Below are 21,576 nucleotides of genomic sequence, written 5' to 3'. Positions count from 1 at the left end.
ACCTCCAACTCCTGGCTCAAGCGAGTCTCCTGCCTCCGCCTCCCAAGTAGCTGGGACCACAGGCGCCCGCCACAACGCCTGGCTATTTTTTTTTGTTGTTGTTGCAGCCGTCATTGTTGTTTGGCGGGCCCAGGCTGGGGATTCGAACCTGCCACCTTAGGTGTATGTGGCTGGCGCCTTAGCCTGTTGAGCTATAGGTGCCGAGCCAGTTTTTCTATATATATATATATTTTTTTTGTAGAGACAGAGTCTCACTATATCACCCTCGGTAGAGTGATGTGGCATTACAGCTCACAGCAACCTCCAACTCCTGGGCTTAAGCGATTCTCTTGCCTCAGCCACCCGAGTAACTGGGACTACAGGCGTCCTCCACAATGCCCAGCTATTTTTTGGTTGCAGTTCAGTGGGGGCAGGGTTTGAACCCGCTACCCTCGCTATATGTGGCCGGCTCCCTACTCACGGACCCACAGGCGCCACCTGCCAGTTTTTCTATTTTTAGTAGAGACAGGGTCTTGCTTTTGCTCAGGTTGGTCTCAAACTCCTGAGCTCAAGCAATCCACCTGCCTCCGTCTCCCAGAGTGCTAGGATTATAGGCACGAGCCACCTCACCCTGCCAGAATTGTTTTTCTTAATTCCTTATTTCATAGCTATATTTCTCAGAAAAGCCCATTTAAAACAAGTCCAGTATGAAATTTTGGCCAGGCACTGGGATCTTGGGCAGATCTTAGTCTCCGTTTCTATCTTCTTTTTTTTTGCAGTTTTTTTTTTTTTTTTTGGCTGGGGCTGGGTTTGAACCTGCCACCTCTGGCATACGGGACCAGTGCCTCCATTTCTTTCTTGGAGATTTTTTTTTTTTTTTGTAGAGACAGAGTCTCACTCTGTTGCCCTTGATAGAGTGCTGTGGCATCACACAGCTCACAGCAACCTCCAACTCCTGGGCTTAGGCGATTCTCTTGCCTCAGCCTCCCGAGTACCGGGGACTATAGGTGCCCGCCACAACACCCAGCTATTTTTTGTTGCACTTTGGCCGGAGCTGGGTTTGAACCCGCTACCCTTGGTATATGGGGCCAGTGCCCTACCCACTGAGCCACAGGTACCACCCGCCCTGAGATTTTTCTTAAAAAATGAATAAATAAATAAATAAGTTGGGGCTCGGCCCCTGTAGCTCAGCAGCTAGGGCGCCAGCCACATACACTGGGGCCTGCCAAACAACAATGACAACTATAAGGAAAACAACAATAACAACAACAACAAATAGCCAGGTATTGTGGTGGGCACCTGTAGTCCCAGGTACTTGGGAAGCTGAGGCAAGAAAATCATTTAAGCCCAAGGGTCTGAGAGCTATGACACCATGGCACTCTATCCAGTGCCTATCTACTATAATCTATCCACTCTATAATGAGACTCTGTTTCAAAAAAAAAAAAATTGGGACATAGCCCGGTGGTGTACGCCTATAATCCTACCATTTTGGGAGTCTGAGGTTGGAGGATGGCTTGAGATCAAGAGTTTGGAGCCACCTTGGGCAAGACGGAGACATCATTCCTACAAAAAAATAGAAAAATTAGCTGAACCTGGTGATGTATGCCTATAGTCCCTGCGACTCAGGAGGCTGAAGTAGGAGGATTGCTTGAGCCCAAGGTTGTAGTGAACTATGATGTCTCCACTGCACTTCAGCCTGGGGAACGGAGCAAGACCCTGTCTCAAAACAATGAATGAAGAAAAACAAATAAAAAGAAAAACATGAGGTTCCAGAAGTTTGATTGGCATACATGGGCCTTGCTTTTCCACTAAATGCCTTCTCTGAGTCATGCCTGACATTCACCTTCAAGGTGCTCATACCACTTCCCTCTGTAGCTAAAAACAAATGACCTTTTAGCCACCATATTAGTCTGCTTGCTGCCATACTGAAATGCTGTGGACTGAGTGGCTTAAGCAACAGAAATTGATTTTCTCACAGTTCTGGAGGCTGGAAGTCCTAGATCAAGGTGCTGGCTGATTTGGTTTCTGGTGAGGGCTCTTTTTCTGGCTTACAGAACTCACTGTGTCCTCACATGGCCTTTCCTTAGCCTGTGCATGGGAGGAGAGAGAGAGATGTCTCTGGGGTCACTTACAAGGACAGTCGTCTTGTTGGATCAGGGCCCTATCCTTATGACTCATTTAATCTTAATTACAGGTACCTCCTCCTTCTAGGCCCTATCTCTATCCCTAATACGTTAGGGATTAGTACTTCAGCATATGAATTTGGGGAGGACAAAAACATTCCACTCCTAGTCCCCCAAAATTCATGTCTTTATCACATACAAAGCACATCCATTCCATCCCAACAGCCCAAGAGTCTTAACTCATTTCAAGTTCATCTCTAAGATCTGAAGTCCAAAGTCTTTCCAAATAACTAAATCTGATAGGGTGAAACTCAATATACAATTCATCCTAAGGCAGAATTTCTTTTTAGCTGTGAACCTGTGAAAGCAGACGAGTCATATGCTTCCAAAATGCAATGGTGGGATGGGCATAAGATAGACATTCCCATTCCAGAAGGGAGAAATCAGAAAGAGATGACAGGTCCCAAGCAAGTCTAAAACCTCAGAACCTAGTAATGAAAATTTCATTAGTTTTCTTTTTCCTGCAAAGATGAGGGTCTTGGGTGCCTCCAGAGCTGGGGGCTTTGCTCTCTTGGCACATTGTTGCTCAGGCTGTCTGATGTCCATCTTCCCTGTCTCTTTGAACTCAGGCTCCAGGTGGACTTGAGAAACTCCCCTAGCTGCTGCTGCTGCTGCTGCTTCTTTTTTTTTTTTTTTTGCTATCACCCTTGGTACAGTTCCATGGCATCACAGCTCACAGCAACCTCAAACTCTTGGGCTCAAGAGATTCTTCTGCCCCAGGCTCCCAAGTAGCTGAGACCACAGGCACCCGCCACAATGCCCGGCTATTTTTTTTGTTGCTGTTGTCATTGTTGTTTAGCTGGCCCAGGCCAGGTTCGAACACACCAGCCTCAGTGTGTGTGGTCAGCACCTACCCACTAAGCTACCAGCACTACCTTCCCTAGCTTCTTGGGGTACTATTTTCTTGCACAACCCTGAGAGATAAGATTTAAATAAATCTCAGTTATTTAATGCAACTCATTTTCTTGTAGAGCAAAACCAAAGAGCTGCCCTTTTGTTCAAAACCTCCTGTGGCTCCTCTGCCTTAGGGTGGAATCTGCAGACTTTTAGGAGTGGCGTTCCCTGCTCACCTCTGACCTTGCCATCCCCTTTCTCCTCGCAGCCTATTCCACTCCCGCCACGCCAGCTTCCCGTACTTCCTCAGATCCGCCAACCGGGCACCTGCCTTGAGACCTTTGTACTGGCTGTTACCTCTGACACAGTTTTTCACCAGACATTCACATGGCTTGCTCCCTTGTGTCATATAGTTCTCTGTTCTAATGTCAAGGTGGCCTTTCCTGGCTACATTATCACTATAACACCTGCCACTCTGTATCGTTTTTCTTCATTGTGTGTTTCCTTCCTGTGTTCCATTATATATTTGTTGTGTGCCTAGAAGAGAGACTTTGTCAACTTTGTTAATTGCTAAATCCCCAGCCGGCCTAGAACGTTTAAGGTATACCTTTGGTGCCCATTTCATAGATGGCTGGATGGGTGGATGCTGCTATTGATGCTCCTATTTTGTTTATTGTAACCCTGTCCCTGCAGTTTGATTTCCCCAGAAGACAGGGGAGGAATTTTGTACCCAGATTAGGGCTGGAAGTACCCACTTGAGTTCAATGAGTGAGTTAAAGGAATGAGTGTGGTTCCCCCATGTCCCCAGATCACAAAGGCTTACTGTCCTCTTGGCCTCTGTGGTTTTTTCTTCCAGGCAATATGCTCTGTACCTGCCTGGCCCTCTGCCCCAAGGGTAGCACTTCAGGTGCCTAGTAGTTTGCTTTATTATTATTATTATTATTATTATTTTGCAGTTTTTGGCCGGGGCCAAGTTTGAACTTGCCACCTCCAGTATATGAGGCCGGTGCCCTACTCCTTTGAGCCACAGGCACCGCCCAGTAGTTTGCTTTCTATGTCAGGGCATGGTCAGGCAAAGCCAGGCACAGAGCCATACTGGGTAGCTCTTGGGATGGTCTGTGCCACTGTTATCCTCAGCAGGGACCATTGGGAGCTGCCCGCAAAAGGTCCCTTGATCAGAAGACATAAGCATGATACCTGGTGCATGGTGGGCGCCAGGAAACATGTGTGTCCTTCCTCTGCTGCTCCCAACTCTAGGGCTTTCTCCTAGTCGTCGGCCACCAGCCCACCTATCTGCAACCCTCAAGGAGGGGCAGCCCTGGGCTTCTCTATCTTCATGGGTATGCAAATTATAGGGTGCCATAGGGAGTAAGCTGGGCCTTGTTCTGCATCCTCTGGGTGGGCTTCTGGTTAGGAATGTCCTTCCCCTCCCAGTCTTTCTAAGAAATTTGCCATTCTCCTTCACTAGCCAGCCCGAGGACCACCTCCTCCAGAGCCTTCCCTGGCCTCCCCTGTAGACCCAGCTCTCTGTCCTGTCCATTGCCAGCTGGCCTGTCCCACAGCGGGCAGCTCCCATTGGCCCACCTGTCTCTTTCCTGTTGGACCAGCAGTTGTCCAGGGGCAGGACTGGGCCTGAGCAACCTGTTCTTTCTTTGTCTGCCCCTACCTTCTGCACAGTGCCTAGTGCCAGGGAGGAAAGGCCTCCGAGCTGAACAAAACCCTCCCCTTCTGTGTCTGGGGAGGCAGACAGAGCCTAAAGCTGTCTCCCTGGGTAGAGTGCTGTGGCATCACAGCTCACAGCAACCTCCAACTCCTGGGCTCAAGCAAGTCTCCTGCCTCCGCCTCCCAAGTAGCTGGGACCACAGGTGCCCACCACAACGCCTGGCTATTTTTTGGTTGCAGCCATCATTGTTATTTGGCAGGCCCGGGCTGGATTCAAACCCGCCACCTTAGGTGTATGTGGCTGGCGCCTTAGCCACTTGAGCCACAGGTGCCGAGCCAATAGTGGTTTTTGTAAACCACCACACATAGTCTGCTAGAAGGCGTCCCCTCCCTGACACCAAGAAACCAACTCCTATTCATCCTTCAAAGCCCAATTTAAATGTTGTCCCCTTTGAGGAGCTTCCACTTTCTTTGTGCCCATCCAGTCTTTTTTTTTTTTAGAGACAGTCTCACTTTGTCACCTTCGATAGAGTGCTGTGGCGTCACAGCTCACAGCAACCTCCAGCTCTTGGGCTTAGGCAATTCTCTTGCCTCAGCCTCCCTATTAGCTGGGACTACAGGCGCCCACCACAATGCCTGGCTATGGGGCTAGCCACCCCATCCAGTCTATTTCCAGACACCCCAACCAGGAGTCTGATTTGGATGGAGATGTTGTAGTATCTGTCCATGTCCTGACTAGGTTGTAAGGTCTGGCTGGGGGTCAGGACCCTAGGTTTCCCATCTGCATCTAGTGGGCACTGTGGCCATCTGCTTCTTGGCTCTCCCCCTCGGGCAGCCATCGCAGGGATCATCAGCCTGCACAGACGGACTGCTGGTGGGTTTGAAAGGAGACACATCCTGGGGTTTGAATCCTGGCTTGTGCTGGAGGTGCCCCAAGGTTCCTCAGTGTCCTTGGTAAAATGGAGTTGAAATGATACCTGTCTCATGGCACTGTTAGAAAAGTCAGCAAGACCCTTATACAGATGTGGCCGGGGGCCTGGTGCTCCATTGTCATGTATAATCATTGTCCCTCATTCCACGTGTTCTGTGTCTCTTTTCCCTGGCAGCAGCACAGACTACTAAATTTGGTGATGAAAACAAGATTTTCCCCTTGAACTTGAGGGCACCCTGGCCAAGCTGTGTGTGGGAAAGGGCAGGTGGCCTCTGTGCAGCTTGTGGGTCGAGGAGTCCAGGGGCGCATGGCTGTGGACAGTGTGCTGACACAGGCAGCACTCTCAGGGACCTCCCTTCCCCTGGGAAATGGGAAGACAGTGGGAGTGAGAGCACTCCTATCTGTGGGCCCACAAAGTGGGTGGCGGCGACCAGCTGACTGACCAGTGGTCTGTGCTCTCTCCCCAGAGACTAATGGAGAGGCAGAAACGGAAGGCGGACATCGAGAAGGGGCTGCAGTTCATCCAGTAAGCACGGGGTGGATGGGCAGGGCGAGTCCTCCCCTCTCCTGCGGAGACTCCCTGTTCAGGCTCCTAAGTGTGCTGTGGGGAGCTGGGACAAGCCAGCTCATGTGGCTGGGCTGTGAACACCACAGGCATGGGTCATCCATCCCTCACCCACCACATGTGCACACACAATCCCCATCAGTTCTGCCTGCATGCCTGAATCTTCCAATACATCAATGGTCTGCCTTGCTGAACACTTATTATCTCAGGCTCCATTCTGGACTCTACACATTCATTGTCTTTTTAATCTTCACAAGAGCCCAGTAAAGTAAATGGCCTCATTTCCATTTTGCAGATGGAACAGCTGAGGCTCAGAGAAGTTAAGCAACATGTTTAAGGTCACACAGCATGGAAGGACCCCATTCTTAGTGCTGGCTGACTTCAAACCCTCCGCTCTTTTTATTATGTGTCCCCTAGCACCCATATGCCCTGTTTTGTTTTTCTTTTCTTTTGCTTTATCATACAAAATATTTTTATTAACGTTTTTCTTTTATTTCTCTTACATGAATCCTTAGAAGCATATTCACTGTGACTCTATGAAATGTAGGTTTTATGGCCAATATTTACGGGCCCCTTTCCTTGCCCTGGAAGGCAGGCAGCATAACAATTCTGTGTTCATAATTTTGTGTACTTTTTCTTAAATATGCTCCCCTTAAAACTGGAATTTTTTCACACCCTCATATACTCCCCAATTTTGTTCTCTCACCCAGACCTCTAGAACATTCCCTGCCTTGCCATCCCACCCTCTCACTTGCCTCCCACCATCACAGCCAGGCCTGGCCCTCCTTCCCCATGCCATTGCAGGTGCCTGTTCCCTGTGCGGTCCCAGCTCCAGGCCCCATCACCACCCATTTCACCCACAGTTGCCACAGACCAGGTCCGTTTTCACACACACTGTCCACGTTGCTGTCACACAGTTTATATTAACACTCTCCTTCCACAATTCACACACAGTCACTTTCCCCAACTACTTCCTAAAGCTGTCCAAATCTGGGATAATTTGATTGGGGATATTTGGGGGGACCTAGAATGTGGCCCCAGGGCTTACAGGACCCCACACCTGGGCTGTTCACTAAACCCACCCTGCCCTGCTGCCAGCGGGGGTCCTCCTCAGACCCGGCCACCAGAGCAGGCCCTGCTTAGCACTCTTCATGGGCAGGGGGAAATTGGGGCTTCTCCCACTTGGGGGGAGCAGGGGTTTGATTTCTTTGCTCAGATTTCTCAGAGGCCAGTCTGGGCAACAAGAGGAACCTTGTGACTCCTGATTTTCCTAAGAGGAGTTTCGCATCTTTAACCTCCATCGCTGTTTCTCTGGATCCCCATCCCCGTTCTCCCACTTCCGGGGTGGCTTCCTTACCCGTGAGATGGATGTAATGCCACTTCCCTCACAGGGTCACTGTGAGGGTGATGGAGGACTGTGGTGCTGGGGGAAAATGTTTGTTCTGGAAGGTTCAACCACAGGGCAGCCTCCTGGAGCCCAGCTGTCAGCCTCCTTGGGCTTTGTAGGAGACTCAGTAGGACTTGCTGCTTTTAGCATCAGTCTCTCTATTTTTGCCCCACTGCTCCTACACTGCATCCACACATGCTTCACAGGCTGAGCCAACATCTGTTAGGACCGCTGGGCACAGACCATGTGGGAGCCGGAAAGTGAGTCTGGACAGGTGGGTTGGTGATGGGTTGCAGAGGGCCTCAATGTCAGGCTGAGATGTCCTAGCACAGGAGTGTGACCTACTGAAGGTGAAGCTAATGCTGGAAGAGCAGAGGCTGGAGCAAAGAGGGTGGTGATGGGGCCTGGAGCTGGGACCGCACAGGGAGCAGGCACCTGCAATGGCGTGGGGAAGGAGGGCCAGGCCTGGCTGTGGGATGGCAAGGCCGTGTCACACCTGGGCCCACCTCACACATGTGCACACACAGACCTCCAGTATTTCCCCCGCTTGTTGCTCACAGGCATAAGCTCCTCCTTCTTGCCCAGGTGATGGTAATTTTCCAGAAATGGAAAGAGCCCAACCCTGCGCTCTGGCTGCCTCTGCTGCTGACCTGCTGAGTGACCTTGGGCAAGTCACTGCCCCACTCTGAGTGTCCGCATTCTCTGTGAAGTGAGGGACCAGGAGATCAACCTTACTTGCCCTTCCTGCTTAGCCATTTAGCCTGACAGATGTGCCTCAGTCCTCCCCGGGATAATGCTGTCTTTCACACTAAGCTGGTGTTATTTGCCATAGGACAGGGGAGGGTGCCACAGATGCCACCTAATTTTCTGAGTCTGGTGTGAGGAGTTGACAGGTTTGGAGCATAGCTGGTGTTGGCTGGGGCATGTGAGAGTGGGTGAGAGAAGGACAGAGACTGCCAAGTTTAGGGGGCCTGAAGTAGACCCCAGGTGCCTCACCCCGATGGGCTGCAGGTACAGGTCTGAGTTGGAGAGGGCGTGGCCATTCCCAAGGTCCCACCCACATGGGAAGCATTCCTTGATGCTTGTGCTTCCTGCCTGTCCCTGCTGCCCCATTCCCAGAGTTCCTCCTACCACAGCCCCTGTGCCTGGCGTTGAGCGTCCTCCTAGGCTGAACCAGGGCTCCTCCCCTTTCTCCCTCATGGACTGAGAAGGGACTTGGGCTGCTGTTGTCCTTTGGGGAGAGGGCTGGGTCTAGGGCTGGTCTGCTCTTCCTCAGCATCTGTGCCCTGCAAGAGCCTGGCTGTCAGTCCTTTGGGAAAATGCAAATTCTTCTATCAGAAACAGAAGGCCTGCGTGGTGCTAATTTAGGGGGGAAACCTGTGCCCTCTCACCCAAACCATGAGGTGAGGTCTGAGCTGGAGGAGCCCACTCCTTAAATGACCTCTGGCCTGCAACTCTGCCTCCTGGGGCCTCTGTGAAGCTGGGACTCTTAGGCTTACCTAGACTTTGTGTCCTTTTTTCCTTCTAGGTCAACACTACCCCTAAAGCAAGAAGAATATGAGGTGAGTGTCAGCTGCCAGGCTGGGCAAAGGTCAAGGACAGGGCTGCCAGCTCTGGGGCTGGGTAGGGAGGAAGTGCTGAGTTCCCCTCACCTGCCCCCGACAGGCCTTTCTACTCAAGCTGGTGCAGAACCTACTTGCTGAGGGCAATGACCTGTTCCGGGAGAAGGACTACAAGCAGGCCCTGGTGCAGTATGTGGAGGGGCTGAACGTGGCTGACTATGCTGCCTCTGACCAGGTGGCCCTGCCCCGGGAGCTGCTGTGCAAGCTTCATGTCAACAGGGCTGCCTGCTACTTCACCATGGTGAGCCTGGCCCCTCCTCTCCTCCACCCCTCCTCCAGTCCCCATGGCCCCCTGGCTGCCCGGCCAGGCCGGGCCCATGCCCTGGTGAACCTGTGGGCCCAGGCCCAGCTGCTACCTCCTCTTCCTCCTGTCTGTATCTGTCTGTCCCAACTGCACAACAGACTCACCTGGAGAACTTTTATTATTGATTGATTGATACATAGTCTCACTCTATTGTCCTGGGTAAAGTGCTATGTCGTCATAGCTCACAGTAACCTCAAACTCTTATGTTCGAGGGATCCTCTTGCCTCAGCCTCCTGAGTAGCTGGGACTAAAGGAGCCCACCACAATGGCCAGCTAGTTTTTCTATTTTTAGAGACAGGGTCTCACTCTTGCTCAGACTGGTCTTGAACTCCTGAGCTAAAGCAATCCATTCTCCTTGATCTCCCAGAGTGCAAGGATTACAGGCATGAACTACCATACCTGACCTTATTTATTTTCATTTATTTTGAGACAGACTCACTCAGGTGCCATGGGCAGTGTGCCATGGCATCATAGCTTACAGCAACTTCAAACTCCTGAGTTTGAGGGAGCCTCAGCCTCCTGAGTAGCTGGGACTATAGACACTCACCACAGCGCCTGGCTACTTTTTGTATTTTTAGTAGAGATGAGGTCTTGCTTTGCTCAGGCTGGTCTGGAACTCTTGAGCTCAGGAGATCCACCCACCTCAGCCTCCCAGAGTGTTAGGATTATAGGCATGAGCTATCTCATCCAGCCACCTGGAGAGCTTCTAAAAGTACTAGTGCCCTGGCCCTACTGCAGATGAATCAAGTTAGCATCTTGGCAGACCCTGGGCTCTGGTGGGGGTCTGACTTCTGCTTCTCCCTCCTGGCCTCCTTTTCCATCCCACACCCTTAGCCTCCTCATTCTCTCTGACTTCCATTCCCTCCCTCTCCCCTCCTCACCTCCTTAGAGCTCCAGCCTCCTCCTCTTCCTGTGGGGTCCTGCTCCCTGAAGACTCGGGGAGGGCCTCACAAGAGGCTCTGCTGAGGGCCCCATAACACCTCTGCAGTCCAGTGTGCCTGAGGGTTTGGCCCTTCACATTTTGTTGTGTGCATAGAGCTGCCATCATTGTTTCATTTCTCAGAGGCGACATTGTTACTCAGTCCCTGATGTTCTGAAAACAGATGTTTTTGAGTGACCAGACTCATCATGGTAAACCCTGCAGGTCCCTCCCCCTCGCATCCTGCCAGCACCCACTGCAGCCCTGCCTGCTGGACACACAGATGCCCTTGATCAGGGTCAGAAGGCCAGAGTGCTTCCTGCCTTCTCTCCTAGAGATCTTGGGCCCCCTCCTAGGCCCCAGTCTGAGAAGGGAGGCTGGTGTTCAGGCCAAGAAGGGAGCAGGAGGGTAACAGGTGCTAACCAATTGCTGCCTGGTCCTCTCCGGCAGGGCCTGTATGAGAAGGCGCTAGAGGACAGCGAGAAGGCACTGTGCCTGGACGGTGAGAGCATCCGAGCGCTGTTCCGCAAGGCACGCGCCCTCAACGAGCTGGGGCGTCACAAGGAGGCCTACGAGTGCAGCAGCCGCTGCTCCCTCGCTCTGCCCCACGTGAGTGCAGTTCCCACTATGCCAGGGCTGGGCTCAACATGCTCCAAACCCTCTGCTCTGGCCCTCACTGGGGCCACACTGCCACATCTTTCTGAGCCTCAGTGTCGCCCTCTGTGATATGGAGTTACAGATCTTGACGTTAACACCTGCTGACTTTCTCTGAGCTTTGATAGTGTGCCGGGCACAGCTAAGACACATTAACTCAATCCTTTTACCAACCCTACAAGCAGGATACTGTTATTACTCCTGTTACAAGGATGAGGAGACAGAGGCATGGAGAGAGGGGCACTTACCTAAGATCGCAGCAGCCAGGAGATGGCAGAGCTAAGACTTGATCCCAGGCAGCATGATTCTAGAGTTGGTGTAAAATTAGCCTCTACACACATTCTGAGAGCATATGGTTGTCATGAGGATTAAAAGGTGCCCTCTGTACTGGGGTCCTGATGTCGGGACTGTCACTGGGAAGGGAAGAGAGCCTGTGAGGTGGCCTGGCCTGCTAACAGCTGGACACATACCCCCATTTACTTTCCATATAGCAGGTATTTACTGCATGCCCACATGGTGCCCACATCTGGCTCTTCAGGGTCCCACAGCCCACTGGAGATGAGTTGAAACAGCTCTGGGAACTAGGCCTGAGTCCACTCTGACCCCCAGCATGACCTCGGACAAAGTACTTTCCATCTCTGCACATCAGCTCTACATCTATAAAACACCCTTCCTGTGTTACCCCTGAGATAATAAAGGTGTGAACGCTTGGAGAAGCCTACATGCTGCCCAGGAAGGGCCGAGAAGGCAGGAGTTGTCCATGCTTGAAAGCTCCCTGCCAGAGGTGGGGCTTGAGTAGGATAGGATGAGGCAAGAAGGATTTCAGGGGGGCAGAGCAGAGTTGAGGTCACAATTAAGAACCTTTCTTGTTGGGTGGCGCTTGTGGCTCAGTGAGTAGGGTGCTGGCCCCATATACCGAGGGTGGCAGGTTCAAACCCGGCCCCGGCCAAACTGCAACAAAAACAAAAAGAACCTTTCTTCATGACAATAGTCCTGACTCATAGTGCACTTTACAGTGTCCATAGCATCCCACACCCAGGTCTCACTGGGTGCTCATTCATAAGGAGACAGAGGAGCTTTTGTCTCCACCACAGGTAGGGAAGCGGGGAGCCACTGAGGACTAGTAAATAGCATGGAGGCAGTATCCAAACTGAGGACTCCTGATTCTGCATTAGGGAATCCCCCCTTCTTCTGGTCTTTGTTGGGCAAATACTGACCGAACCCATGCTCCATGCTGGACACTGGGGAACAAAGATGATGAGACCCATCCAGGCCTGCTCTTCAGGGATTGGCAGTGAAGTAGGGAGACACACAGGATGTCACAGTCTCCTCTTATCCTCTGTGCCTGGTCTCGTCATCATCTGCAGTTTCCTATTTCTGGGTTTACTGATTGATCTCCAGGAGGCCTGGGCCCCGTCTGCCCCAGCTCCTGCCTGGCATGCAGTGCACATTCAGTGATGCAGGTGCGGAGAGGGGAAGAAAGGACAGGTACTGTTCAGTGACCACTCACTGTGGTCAGGCATGGTTCAAACTTTATACACCCTTCCTCCTTTGGGTCTCAGAGCCCCAGGCGTGATCCACGGGTCTTCACTGGCCAAGAGTTCCAAGGCGTTGCTCTGCGATGGAACCAAGTTGTAGAACTATAGGTATAATATGATTCTCTATGGAAAAAAAAAAAGAAAAAAGAATCCCCACAAACAAAACTAAACATTCTTTACAGGCCTGCCCACGTGTATTCCTAGAAAGATCTGCAAGGAAACGCATTGGACCAACACAGCGTGATTACCTCTGCGAAGGAGCAATTTTATAGGAAGAATAGATTAACATAAAAACAAAATTATTCTTTTCTGTCCCCCAAATTAAAGGAAAAACAGAAGCATGAGGGTCATGGTCCTGGTCACACCACTCACTAGCTGTGTGACTTGGGCAAGCCAGGGTCATCTCATCTGTTATGTGGGATGACGGTGGTGCAGGAGCATAGCTTTGGGACCCTGGGCAGACTGACCCACCCTCTGTCTTGCCTTTTCCAGGATGAGAGTGTAACTCAGCTTGGTCAGGAGCTGGCCCAGAAGCTTGGGCTGCGAGTTCGCAAGGCATATAAGAGGCCCCAGGTAATTGGGCTCTAGACCCTGGAGTGGGTGGGGATGGGGAAAACTGAAGGAAGGGACTCAGGGAGGTGGGTGAGGGTGGCCAGGGCCTGCTTAGGCGAGAGGGGTGAGCAGCAGGCGATCTTCCCTCTCTGTTGGCTGGAAGCCCTGGAATGACTACCAGACCTTTTGGGAAAGGAAAGAATAGCCAATGCTTCTAGTTCTCCTTAGATACCATCTGCTAAAAACTGCTCCCTCCCCTGCCCTGGCTGACTTTAATTACCTCGGAGGTGGCCTGTGTTGAGGCTGGCGTCCTTCAGCCCTATCTTTTCAAATAACCCCCGTATGGTGCAAATTTGACTAGTTCAGATCCACATCTATTCATTTGCCACCCACTGTGTGCCAGGGAAGCATCTGGCTCTAGAGTCTCTGCCATGTCCTTGAGCAAGTTAGCTCATCTATGCACCTTGGTCTCCCCATCTGGAAGGTGGGGGTGATCGTGCCCACCTCAGAGGGCTCCCGGGAGCCTTGAAATGAGAGGTGGGCGGTGCGTCCCTGACAGGCAGGAGAGCATGTATGTGGAGACGCTCCACCTGGTCTAGTTGGAGAATACTGGAATCTGACCAGAGAGACAGCAAGGGATTCCATCGGAGGGTACCACAAATCCCAGCCACTCTCTGCTGCCCTGGCTGGTGGAACCCCAGGCATCTTTTCAGTATCTTCCTCTCTTCCCACCATTCTCTGACAGGAATTGGAAACGTTTTCTCTGCTCAGTAATGGCACCGCGGCTGGCATGACAGATCAGGTAAGTTGGGGGCTCCAGCCTCAAGCTCCCCGCTTCCCCCCGTACCAAACTGTCTTAGCTCATCCCACCATTATGGGAGCTTGGAATTCACTCTCTAGGGTATAAATAATCTCAGGCAGCAAGTCCGGAGGCATTCGCCATCAGGGCTTGGCTTATGTTATGCTGTCCTTGTCCCCATTGTTGTGAACCAGGAGTGTACCCTGGAGGGACAGGGTGACTGGCAGGCTGGTTCAGGCTCATGAGGGCAGCACATGAAGAACCATGAGGGACACACAGTGCCCAGAGGTACCTCCTGTGCCACATGGCCAGTGTTGGCAGACCTGTCCGGGTAGCTCCACTCATGGCCCCCAACCTGGGACAAGCCCTGGGTGGTCTGGTCCCTATTCTCTACCCCACACTTCGTGCTGTCATCGGCTTTCTCACCAGCCTTTCTGCTGGTTCAGGCCTGGGCCTGGGTCTTCCTTCTTCCCTACCCTGCCTTTTCTCTGTCTCTTCACTTTTCACTTTTTTCAACAGTGAAGAGCCTGCTGGACCCTGTGCTGGCTGTGGCCTCAGATGGGTTCCTCATCTCAAACCTCAGCTTCCAAATCCAGAAAACAGGGGTGTTCTATCCCTCAGCCAGGGCAAGGGAGGAAAGTACTGTATAACCTGAGAATTGTGGACCCTGAGGGAGGTGTGGTGGGCAATCCTGAGGGCTGCAGAGCTATCTTGAGGTTAGGGCTCTCCACCCCCAGTGCCCAGACCTTTAGGTAACCCAGGTAGACCTGGCTCATCCTGGGGGTGGTGGCAGGGCCTAGCACTACCCTTTCACCACACAAGAACTGCTTGGCTGGACATCGAGGCTTTTCAGAAAGTGCAGGAAGGCTGTAAGATCACCGACAGAGCCTGGTGTCTTGCCACATTGTTGTGCATAAGGGGAAACTGAGGCACAGAGCAGGGAGGAGACTGGGCTGATGCACGTGGTGAGGCAGCAGCAGGTCTCCCTCCCTCCAGAGCTTTATGGCACTTCTATTTAGTCACTCAACAAGGCATCCTACAAAATACTTTCTTGGCCCTGGGCCTGAGACAGCTGCATCTTTGTCCCCAGGGGCTGCCCAGCCTGCATTAGGATGGAGATCCATCCGTCTTTCTGTCACTCTGGCTTATAACCAGAAATTATTGGGCCTGGCACATACTCACTGCTCAGAAAAAAATATTGAGTGACTGAATCTCAATTACATAGCAGCCTTTTATGGGAGGTGCTATTTACACCCCCCCCCCCATATTACAAAGGGGAAGCTGAGGAGTGGAGAAGTTAGGTGCCCTGTCTGAGTTTACCCAGTACATGCCAGCATGGAGTGTGGGGTTGGGTATGTGATGAACAAAGCAAGTCCTAAACTCAAAGAGCTCCCAGTTCAGGGTGGGTGGACATTAGTCTGGTGATTTCTGATTACAAAGCATGAGAGCTATGAAGACAGAGTGCTGGGAGCCGTGGGCTGCTGGAGCTGAGAGGCCTGATTTAGACAAGGCACTAGTGACAGGTAAGCTGAGACTGGAAGGTTGAGGAGTTAGGCAGAGGCAGGTGTGTGGGTGGAACAGTCTTCCAGACAGAGGGAAGTAAGTGCAAAGGCCCTGAGGCTGGGAGGTCAGCGTGTGGAAGAAACCAAGAGGAGGGCAGGCAGGAACAATGCCGCTAGGTCCCTGTGGGAAGCTCGGTTTTCATCATAAGAGGCAGGCAGGCGTTGAAGCGGGCCAGCATTGATTCCATTCATTAAGAAGATATTTATTGGCTCGGCGCCTATAGCTCAACCGGCTAAGGCGCCAGCCACGTACGCCTAAGGTGGCAGGTTTGAATCCCCAGCCCGGACCCGCCAAACAACAATGACGGCTACAACCAAAAAATAGCCGGGCGTTGTGGCGGGCGCCTGTGGTCCCAGCTACTTGGGAGGCTGAGGCAGGAGACTCGCTGGAGCCCAGGAGTTGGAAGTTGCTGTGAGCTGTAATGCCACAGCACTCTACCCAGGGGCATAGCTTGAGGCTCTGTCTCAAAAAAAAAAAAAAAAAGAAGATATTTATTGAGTGCTTCCTTATGCCTATCATCAGGATTTTGGGAACATAGCAGTGTGCGAATGTTCACACATATTGAAAAGATGTTTGTTGAGTGACTAAACAACTACAGCCAAAGGCTCACAGCAAATATGAGCAGAATGCCTTGCTCTGCCAGGGCCACACCTGGATGCCCTGCTCAGTCTGCAGCCGGTGAACCACAGATGGTACCACATCTGGCCCTGAGGTCAGGGCTGTTCATGGTTACAGGGGCTGTGAGAAGCCCAAGCAGAGTGGACTCCATGGTGGAGCAGTCAGACCCCACCTCAGTGCCCTGCCTGACCTGTGTGTTCTTCCCCATACAGGGAACTTCCAATGGATTGGGGTCCATAGATGACATCGAAACAGGTAGGGCCCTTGATGTGAGGGCCTGGGGTGGGGGGACCCAGGGGAGGGCCCTGTCACTCATCTCCAAGGCAAGTCAAGCCCCTGCCCATCCTGGCCCTGTAGGCAGGGGCTCCTGAGGGTCCCCCTGCCCTGGGGACTCCCTGAGGCATGAGAGGAAGCAGTGGGATGAGGACCACAGACTCCTTCTCAGGGAAGGGAGGGCATCTCTAGCCTGGCCAGGGTGGACGTACTGTACAGTGGGTGGCCATGGTCCTGTGACCATCACTCCAGGCCTGCCCTCCCCACTCCCAGGAATCCCCATCATCAAAGTCCTCCTTTTCCCTTTTCTTCCTGAGTGGCCTCCGGGAGGGGTTACATTCTAAGAGTATCCTTTGGAGAGGATACTGCTTACCGCAGGGGGAGGAGGTGGTGAAGGCAGACACTCAGGTGCTGGACCCAGGCCACAGGCTGATGCCGTGGAACAGGACTGTCTCCTGCTCAGGGCTGCTGCCTTCCCTGACAACTGCTGAGCCTCTGCCAGTGTGGGCAGGCTGATGGGGCAGGCAGGACCCCTGGCAGGGGCTGGGGAAAGAAGGGAAGGTGTTGGGTGCATACCCCAGCCTGGGACACCTCTTCCACTCCCACCCCATCCACAGACTGCTACGTGGACCTGCGAGGCTCCCCAGCCCTCCTCCCCTCCACCCCCACGATGCCCCTGTTCCCTCACGTTCTGGACCTGCTGGCCCCCCTGGACAGCAGCTGCAGGGCCCCTCCTAGCACCGAGAACCTGGATGACTTCTCAGATGGGGATGTCTTTGGTCCTGAGCTGGACAGCCTCCTGGACTCTCTGGTGAGCCATGCTGCCCTCCCGCTCACCTGAGCCCCTCTCCCACTAGCTCCCAATGTTCCACAAGGGGTAAAGAGAAGATCCCTGTCCATGTGTCACATCCAGAGAAATTGAGGCCTCAGGAGGGACTTGGCTTGGGATAGAAGTGTAGCCACAGAATATATATCCAGAAGGGGCTGTGATGAGCCCTGACTCCTTGCAGGTGGCTGGTTGAGGCTGCATGCAGAGTGGGGCAAGTTGGCTAGCTTCCTTGAATGCCTGGGTGGTCGTGCTCTCTGCTGACCCCTCGCTCTGTCCCTCCCCCACAGTCTCTGGTCCAGGGTGGCCTGCCTGGCAGCGGCATGCCTAGTGAGCTCCCCCAGCTGATACCTGTGTTTCCCGGTGGGACCCCGCTGCTGCCGCCGGTGGTGGGCGGCTCCATCCCTGTCTCCAGCCCACTGCCCCCAGCCTCCTTTGGCCTTGTCATGGACCCCTCCAAGAAGTTGGCTGCCTCGGTGCTGGATGCCCTCGATCCCCCAGGCCCCACGCTGGACCCCCTGGACCTGCTGCCATACTCAGAGACCCGGCTCGATGCCCTTGACAGCTTTGGGTCGGCCCGAGGCTCCCTGGACAAGCCTGACTCCTTTATAGGTGAGGCCTGGGAGACATACTCACCCTGGGCCCCCTGGTCATTTTATAAAGTACTGTTGCATTGCTAGTCTCTGAAGAGTGGAGTTGGCACTACAGCTCCACATTTTGAAAGCCCAGGCCTTGTCACACCTTAGCGATCCAGGGCCCCATCCATGGGTTGCTGAGTCTCTGTGGCACAGTGTGGGGCTGAGGCCTGGGCTGGGGGTCTTGTTCAGGGTCACACAGAACAGAGCAGATAGTTCTGCCCTCTAGACTGCCAGTCTGGTGCTCTCTGCCCAGCCTCCCAGCACTCTGGCTCACTGGGCTGGTGGGATCCCACGGGGCTATGATGCAAGGCCATGGGCTCCTTGAGTACCACTCTGGGCTGGGTGCCAGGGACCCAAAGAGAAAACAGATTCTTCTGAGCCTGGTGTGACTGGCCTTCTGTGGTCAGGCATAGTCCAGGGCAGTCATCATGGAGAGGGCTGAGAGGGATTCACAGGGTGGTAGTGACACGGGAGTTGGGGATCACTCGGCTTCAGGCCCTGGGGAGACTTCCTGGAGGAAGTGATGGCTGCACAAGGTCTTAAAGAAATTCATCTGCCAGAGAGCAGGAGCAGCAGCAAAAGCCTGGCATGTGCACGGGCTAGAGGTAACCAGAGCAGCTGGCCAGGGCACCTTGGTCTCAGAGGAACTATGAGTCAAGCTAAGGAAACTTTCCTAGGGGCAGTGGGCAGCCTCAAAAGGTGTAAGCAAGGGGTGGACATGTTTGGTCTGGGAGGCCTCTCTGCCCCAGGACAATAGCTGTGGGGGTGAAGAAAAGGAGACAGAGTGGCCCACACCTGTAATCCTAGCACTCTGGGAGGCCGAGGAAGGTGGATTGCCTGAGCTCACAGGTTCAAGATCAGCCTGAGTAAGTGCAAGACCCCATCTCTAAAAATTAACTGGGTGTTGTGGCAAGCGCCTGTAGTCCTAGCTACTCAGGAGGCTGAGACAAGAGAATCACTTGAGCTCAAGAGTTTGAGCTTGCTGTGGGCTGTGACGCCATGACACTACCAAGGGCAACAAAGTGAAACTCTGTCTCAAAACAAAACAAAATGAAAAAGGGGGGGCAGGGTTTGGCACCTGTAGCTCAGCTGTTAGGGCACCAGCCACATGCACCGGGGCTGGTGGTTTGAACCCAGCCTGAGCTTGCTAAACAAACAAAAAGTAGCTGGGCATTGTGGTGTGCACCTATAGTTCCAGCTACAAGGAAGGCTAAGGCAAGAGAATCTGCTTGAGCACAAGAGTTTGAGGTTGCTGTGAGCTGTGATGCCACAGCACTCTACTGAGTGAGACATAGTGAGACTCTGTCTCAAAAAAAAAAAAAAGGGCGGTGCCCGTGGCTCAAAGGAGTATGACGCTGACCCCATATGCTGGAGGTGGCGGGTTCAAACCCAGCCCCGGCTAAGAAAAAAAAGAAAAAAGAAAGAAAAGAAAAGAAAGGGACAGAGTCTGGGGATCAGCAGCATAGGTAGGAAAGGATATAGCCTGGGGGCTTCTCTGATTTAGAATCATATCCAGGGAAGTCCTAAGAAGTCCCCTTCTGGCCTCAGAGCCAGGGCAGCTGACCCTCTGTGTCTTCTCCCTGCCCAGAGGAGAACAACTCACAGGACCACCGTCCCTCAAGTGGTACTCAGAAACCAGCCCCTTCGGTGAGTAACATAGGTGGGACTCCATGGCCAGGCCCCTCATTCCCTCCCGATGGTGGAAGGAAGGTGGTTTGGACCCGAGTGGGGGAATGAGCTATTGCATGAAGTGATGTCTGTATCCTTCCTCCACCCCCCAAGCAGGGCACCTTCAGTGGACAGGCCAGAGATGGTTTCTTTTTTGCCCTTCCTCACCAAGCTGCATGCTGGGCGAGCACCCTGCCCTTTTCTGGCAGGAGAGTGCATCAGGGCTCAAAGAGTTAAGTGACTTTCCAGGGTTAGTAACTTCCTTGATTTCTAAGACTCAGATTCTGAGTTTAAGTGAGCTTATGATGAGGAATTAGGCACCCTACACTCTGACCTTGGCCTAGACACCAGTTGTGTGGCCCTGGGGAAGTCCCTAATATGTCTGCTGTCACCTAAGACTGCTGATGTCTTAGGGGTTTGAAGGAGGGTACATGCCTAGGTTCTTCTCAGGGCCATTAACATTTCTCTGCTTTCACATTGAACTTGTGTTTAAGAAAAGGTTCTAGACCAAGATCACAGTCACCTATGTGCCCCTTCTAGTCTAGGAACTTCCCAAGGCTGGTCTGGTCCTGATATTCTAGGTTCTTGGATCATATTACAAGAAACTCCCTAGCTGAGAAGGTGGGCAGTTGGGGGGACCTTGGCTACGGCTCTGCTCTTGGGTAGGATGAGGTGGTCATAGAGCAAGTACCCTCAGTGGTCCCAACTGCTATCTGGTGCCCACACTGGCAAACCTCCTCCTGTCACAGCCAGAGCCCTGTATGCCCAATACCGCCTTGCTCATCAAGAACCCCTTGGCTGCCACCCACGAGTTCAAGCAGGCCTGCCAGCTCTGCTACCCCAAGACAGGTAATGTTACACCTATGGGCTCTACCCAGGGAGTTGATGGTCTTAGGAGCATGGGGTCCCAGAATAAAAGAACCCTAACATATCAGTTGATGATAAGTGTAGGAAAACAAAAGGCCCTCCAGGGCTGGAAGGAAAAGGAACAGACACTTGCCAGGCCTGCTCCCTGCTGGCATTGTCTTCACTTTCTCTCCAAAGACACTGAAATGGTCAGCCTTGGCTAGAGTCAGGGTGGTGGCAGAATGGGGCAGGGAATGCTGAGGAAAGGGTCTTTGGAGAGATGCCCCTGCCTCAGGCCTACTGTCTCTGGGGAGCACTTAGCAGGGAAGGGAACTGCCAGGAGGCCTTGGCAGGGGGAGGTAGGTTTTCAGACAGAGGGAGCCGATTCCTACCCACTGCCTGGGGCTGCTAGCCATCACCTATCAGTTTTGCTTCCAGAATCACTGCCCCTGTCCAACTTACCCATAGGACCCAGGGCTGGCGACTACACCTACCGTGAGGGCCTTGAGCACAAGTGCAAGCGGGACATCCTACTTGGCCGGCTCCGGAGCTCCGAGGACCAGACTTGGAAGCGGATCCGGCCCCGGCCCACCAAGACCAGCTTTGTGGGATCCTACTATCTGTGCAAAGGTGGGTGGGCTGCAGCAGGGTTAGACATCACAGCCAGGGCCTGGCCCCTCTAACCCAGCCCTGTGCCATTCCATGTCACAGGTCAACAGAGCAGGTGTGGTCCTTGTGGTCATAGGCAGGTGAGGAAGCTGGGCCCAAAGGCCTCTGAGGCTCATCTGGGACGAGCTTGGCAATAAGACAAGCATCCCCTGCCCTGACCAGTCCCATAGGCAGGCGGGGAACATGTGGGATGCTCCAGTGGACAGCATGAGGGTCAGACTGGGCACGGAGAGCTGGTTCTTGGTACCAGTGGTCCTGGTACCACAGTAGGGTCCCACAGGGCTGTCAGGACCATGTGTAGAGAATCTGTATGAAGCATTTAGGACTGGCACAGAGAATGGGCTCCGTGCACATCAGCTCTTTTTAATTATCCTGTGGTTGTCCTTGTACTCACTTCTGGCTCGTGACAGTTGAGTCAGTATTTAATGGATATTTGTCGCGTACCTTATTCAGTTTCTTCTCTTCCCCAACCAAGTGTCTTGGTGGAGGCGCTGAGGCAGTACATGAGCAGTCATGAGATTGGTTTTTTTTTGTTTTTTTTTTTT

The 21,576-nt window shown here is 52.9% G+C and overlaps 1 protein-coding gene across 1 annotated transcript in view; it reads left to right on the top strand.

Annotated features, from left to right (window-relative positions):
- Positions 1-21,576, top strand: part of ZC3H7B (zinc finger CCCH-type containing 7B) — a 52,179-nt gene that overhangs the window by 14,856 nt on the left and 15,747 nt on the right. Inside the window, exons 2-13 of the mRNA XM_003783164.3 lie at positions 6,058-6,116; positions 9,071-9,104; positions 9,208-9,405; positions 10,838-10,996; positions 13,072-13,152; positions 13,877-13,933; positions 16,324-16,366; positions 17,002-17,195; positions 17,501-17,822; positions 19,437-19,495; positions 20,266-20,365; positions 20,831-20,992. Of these exons, the coding sequence (XP_003783212.1) occupies positions 6,064-6,116; positions 9,071-9,104; positions 9,208-9,405; positions 10,838-10,996; positions 13,072-13,152; positions 13,877-13,933; positions 16,324-16,366; positions 17,002-17,195; positions 17,501-17,822; positions 19,437-19,495; positions 20,266-20,365; positions 20,831-20,992 (1,462 nt within the window). The 5' untranslated portion in view covers positions 6,058-6,063. The remainder of the gene's footprint in view (positions 1-6,057; positions 6,117-9,070; positions 9,105-9,207; positions 9,406-10,837; positions 10,997-13,071; positions 13,153-13,876; positions 13,934-16,323; positions 16,367-17,001; positions 17,196-17,500; positions 17,823-19,436; positions 19,496-20,265; positions 20,366-20,830; positions 20,993-21,576) is intronic.

This window comes from Otolemur garnettii, unplaced genomic scaffold (genome assembly GCF_000181295.1).
Source record: "Otolemur garnettii isolate 467f Iridium unplaced genomic scaffold, OtoGar3 scaffold00007, whole genome shotgun sequence".
Classification (NCBI taxonomy): domain Eukaryota; kingdom Metazoa; phylum Chordata; class Mammalia; order Primates; family Galagidae; genus Otolemur; species Otolemur garnettii.
Note: the sequence above shows the minus strand (reverse complement) of the source record. Positions and strands in the feature narration are given on the sequence as shown.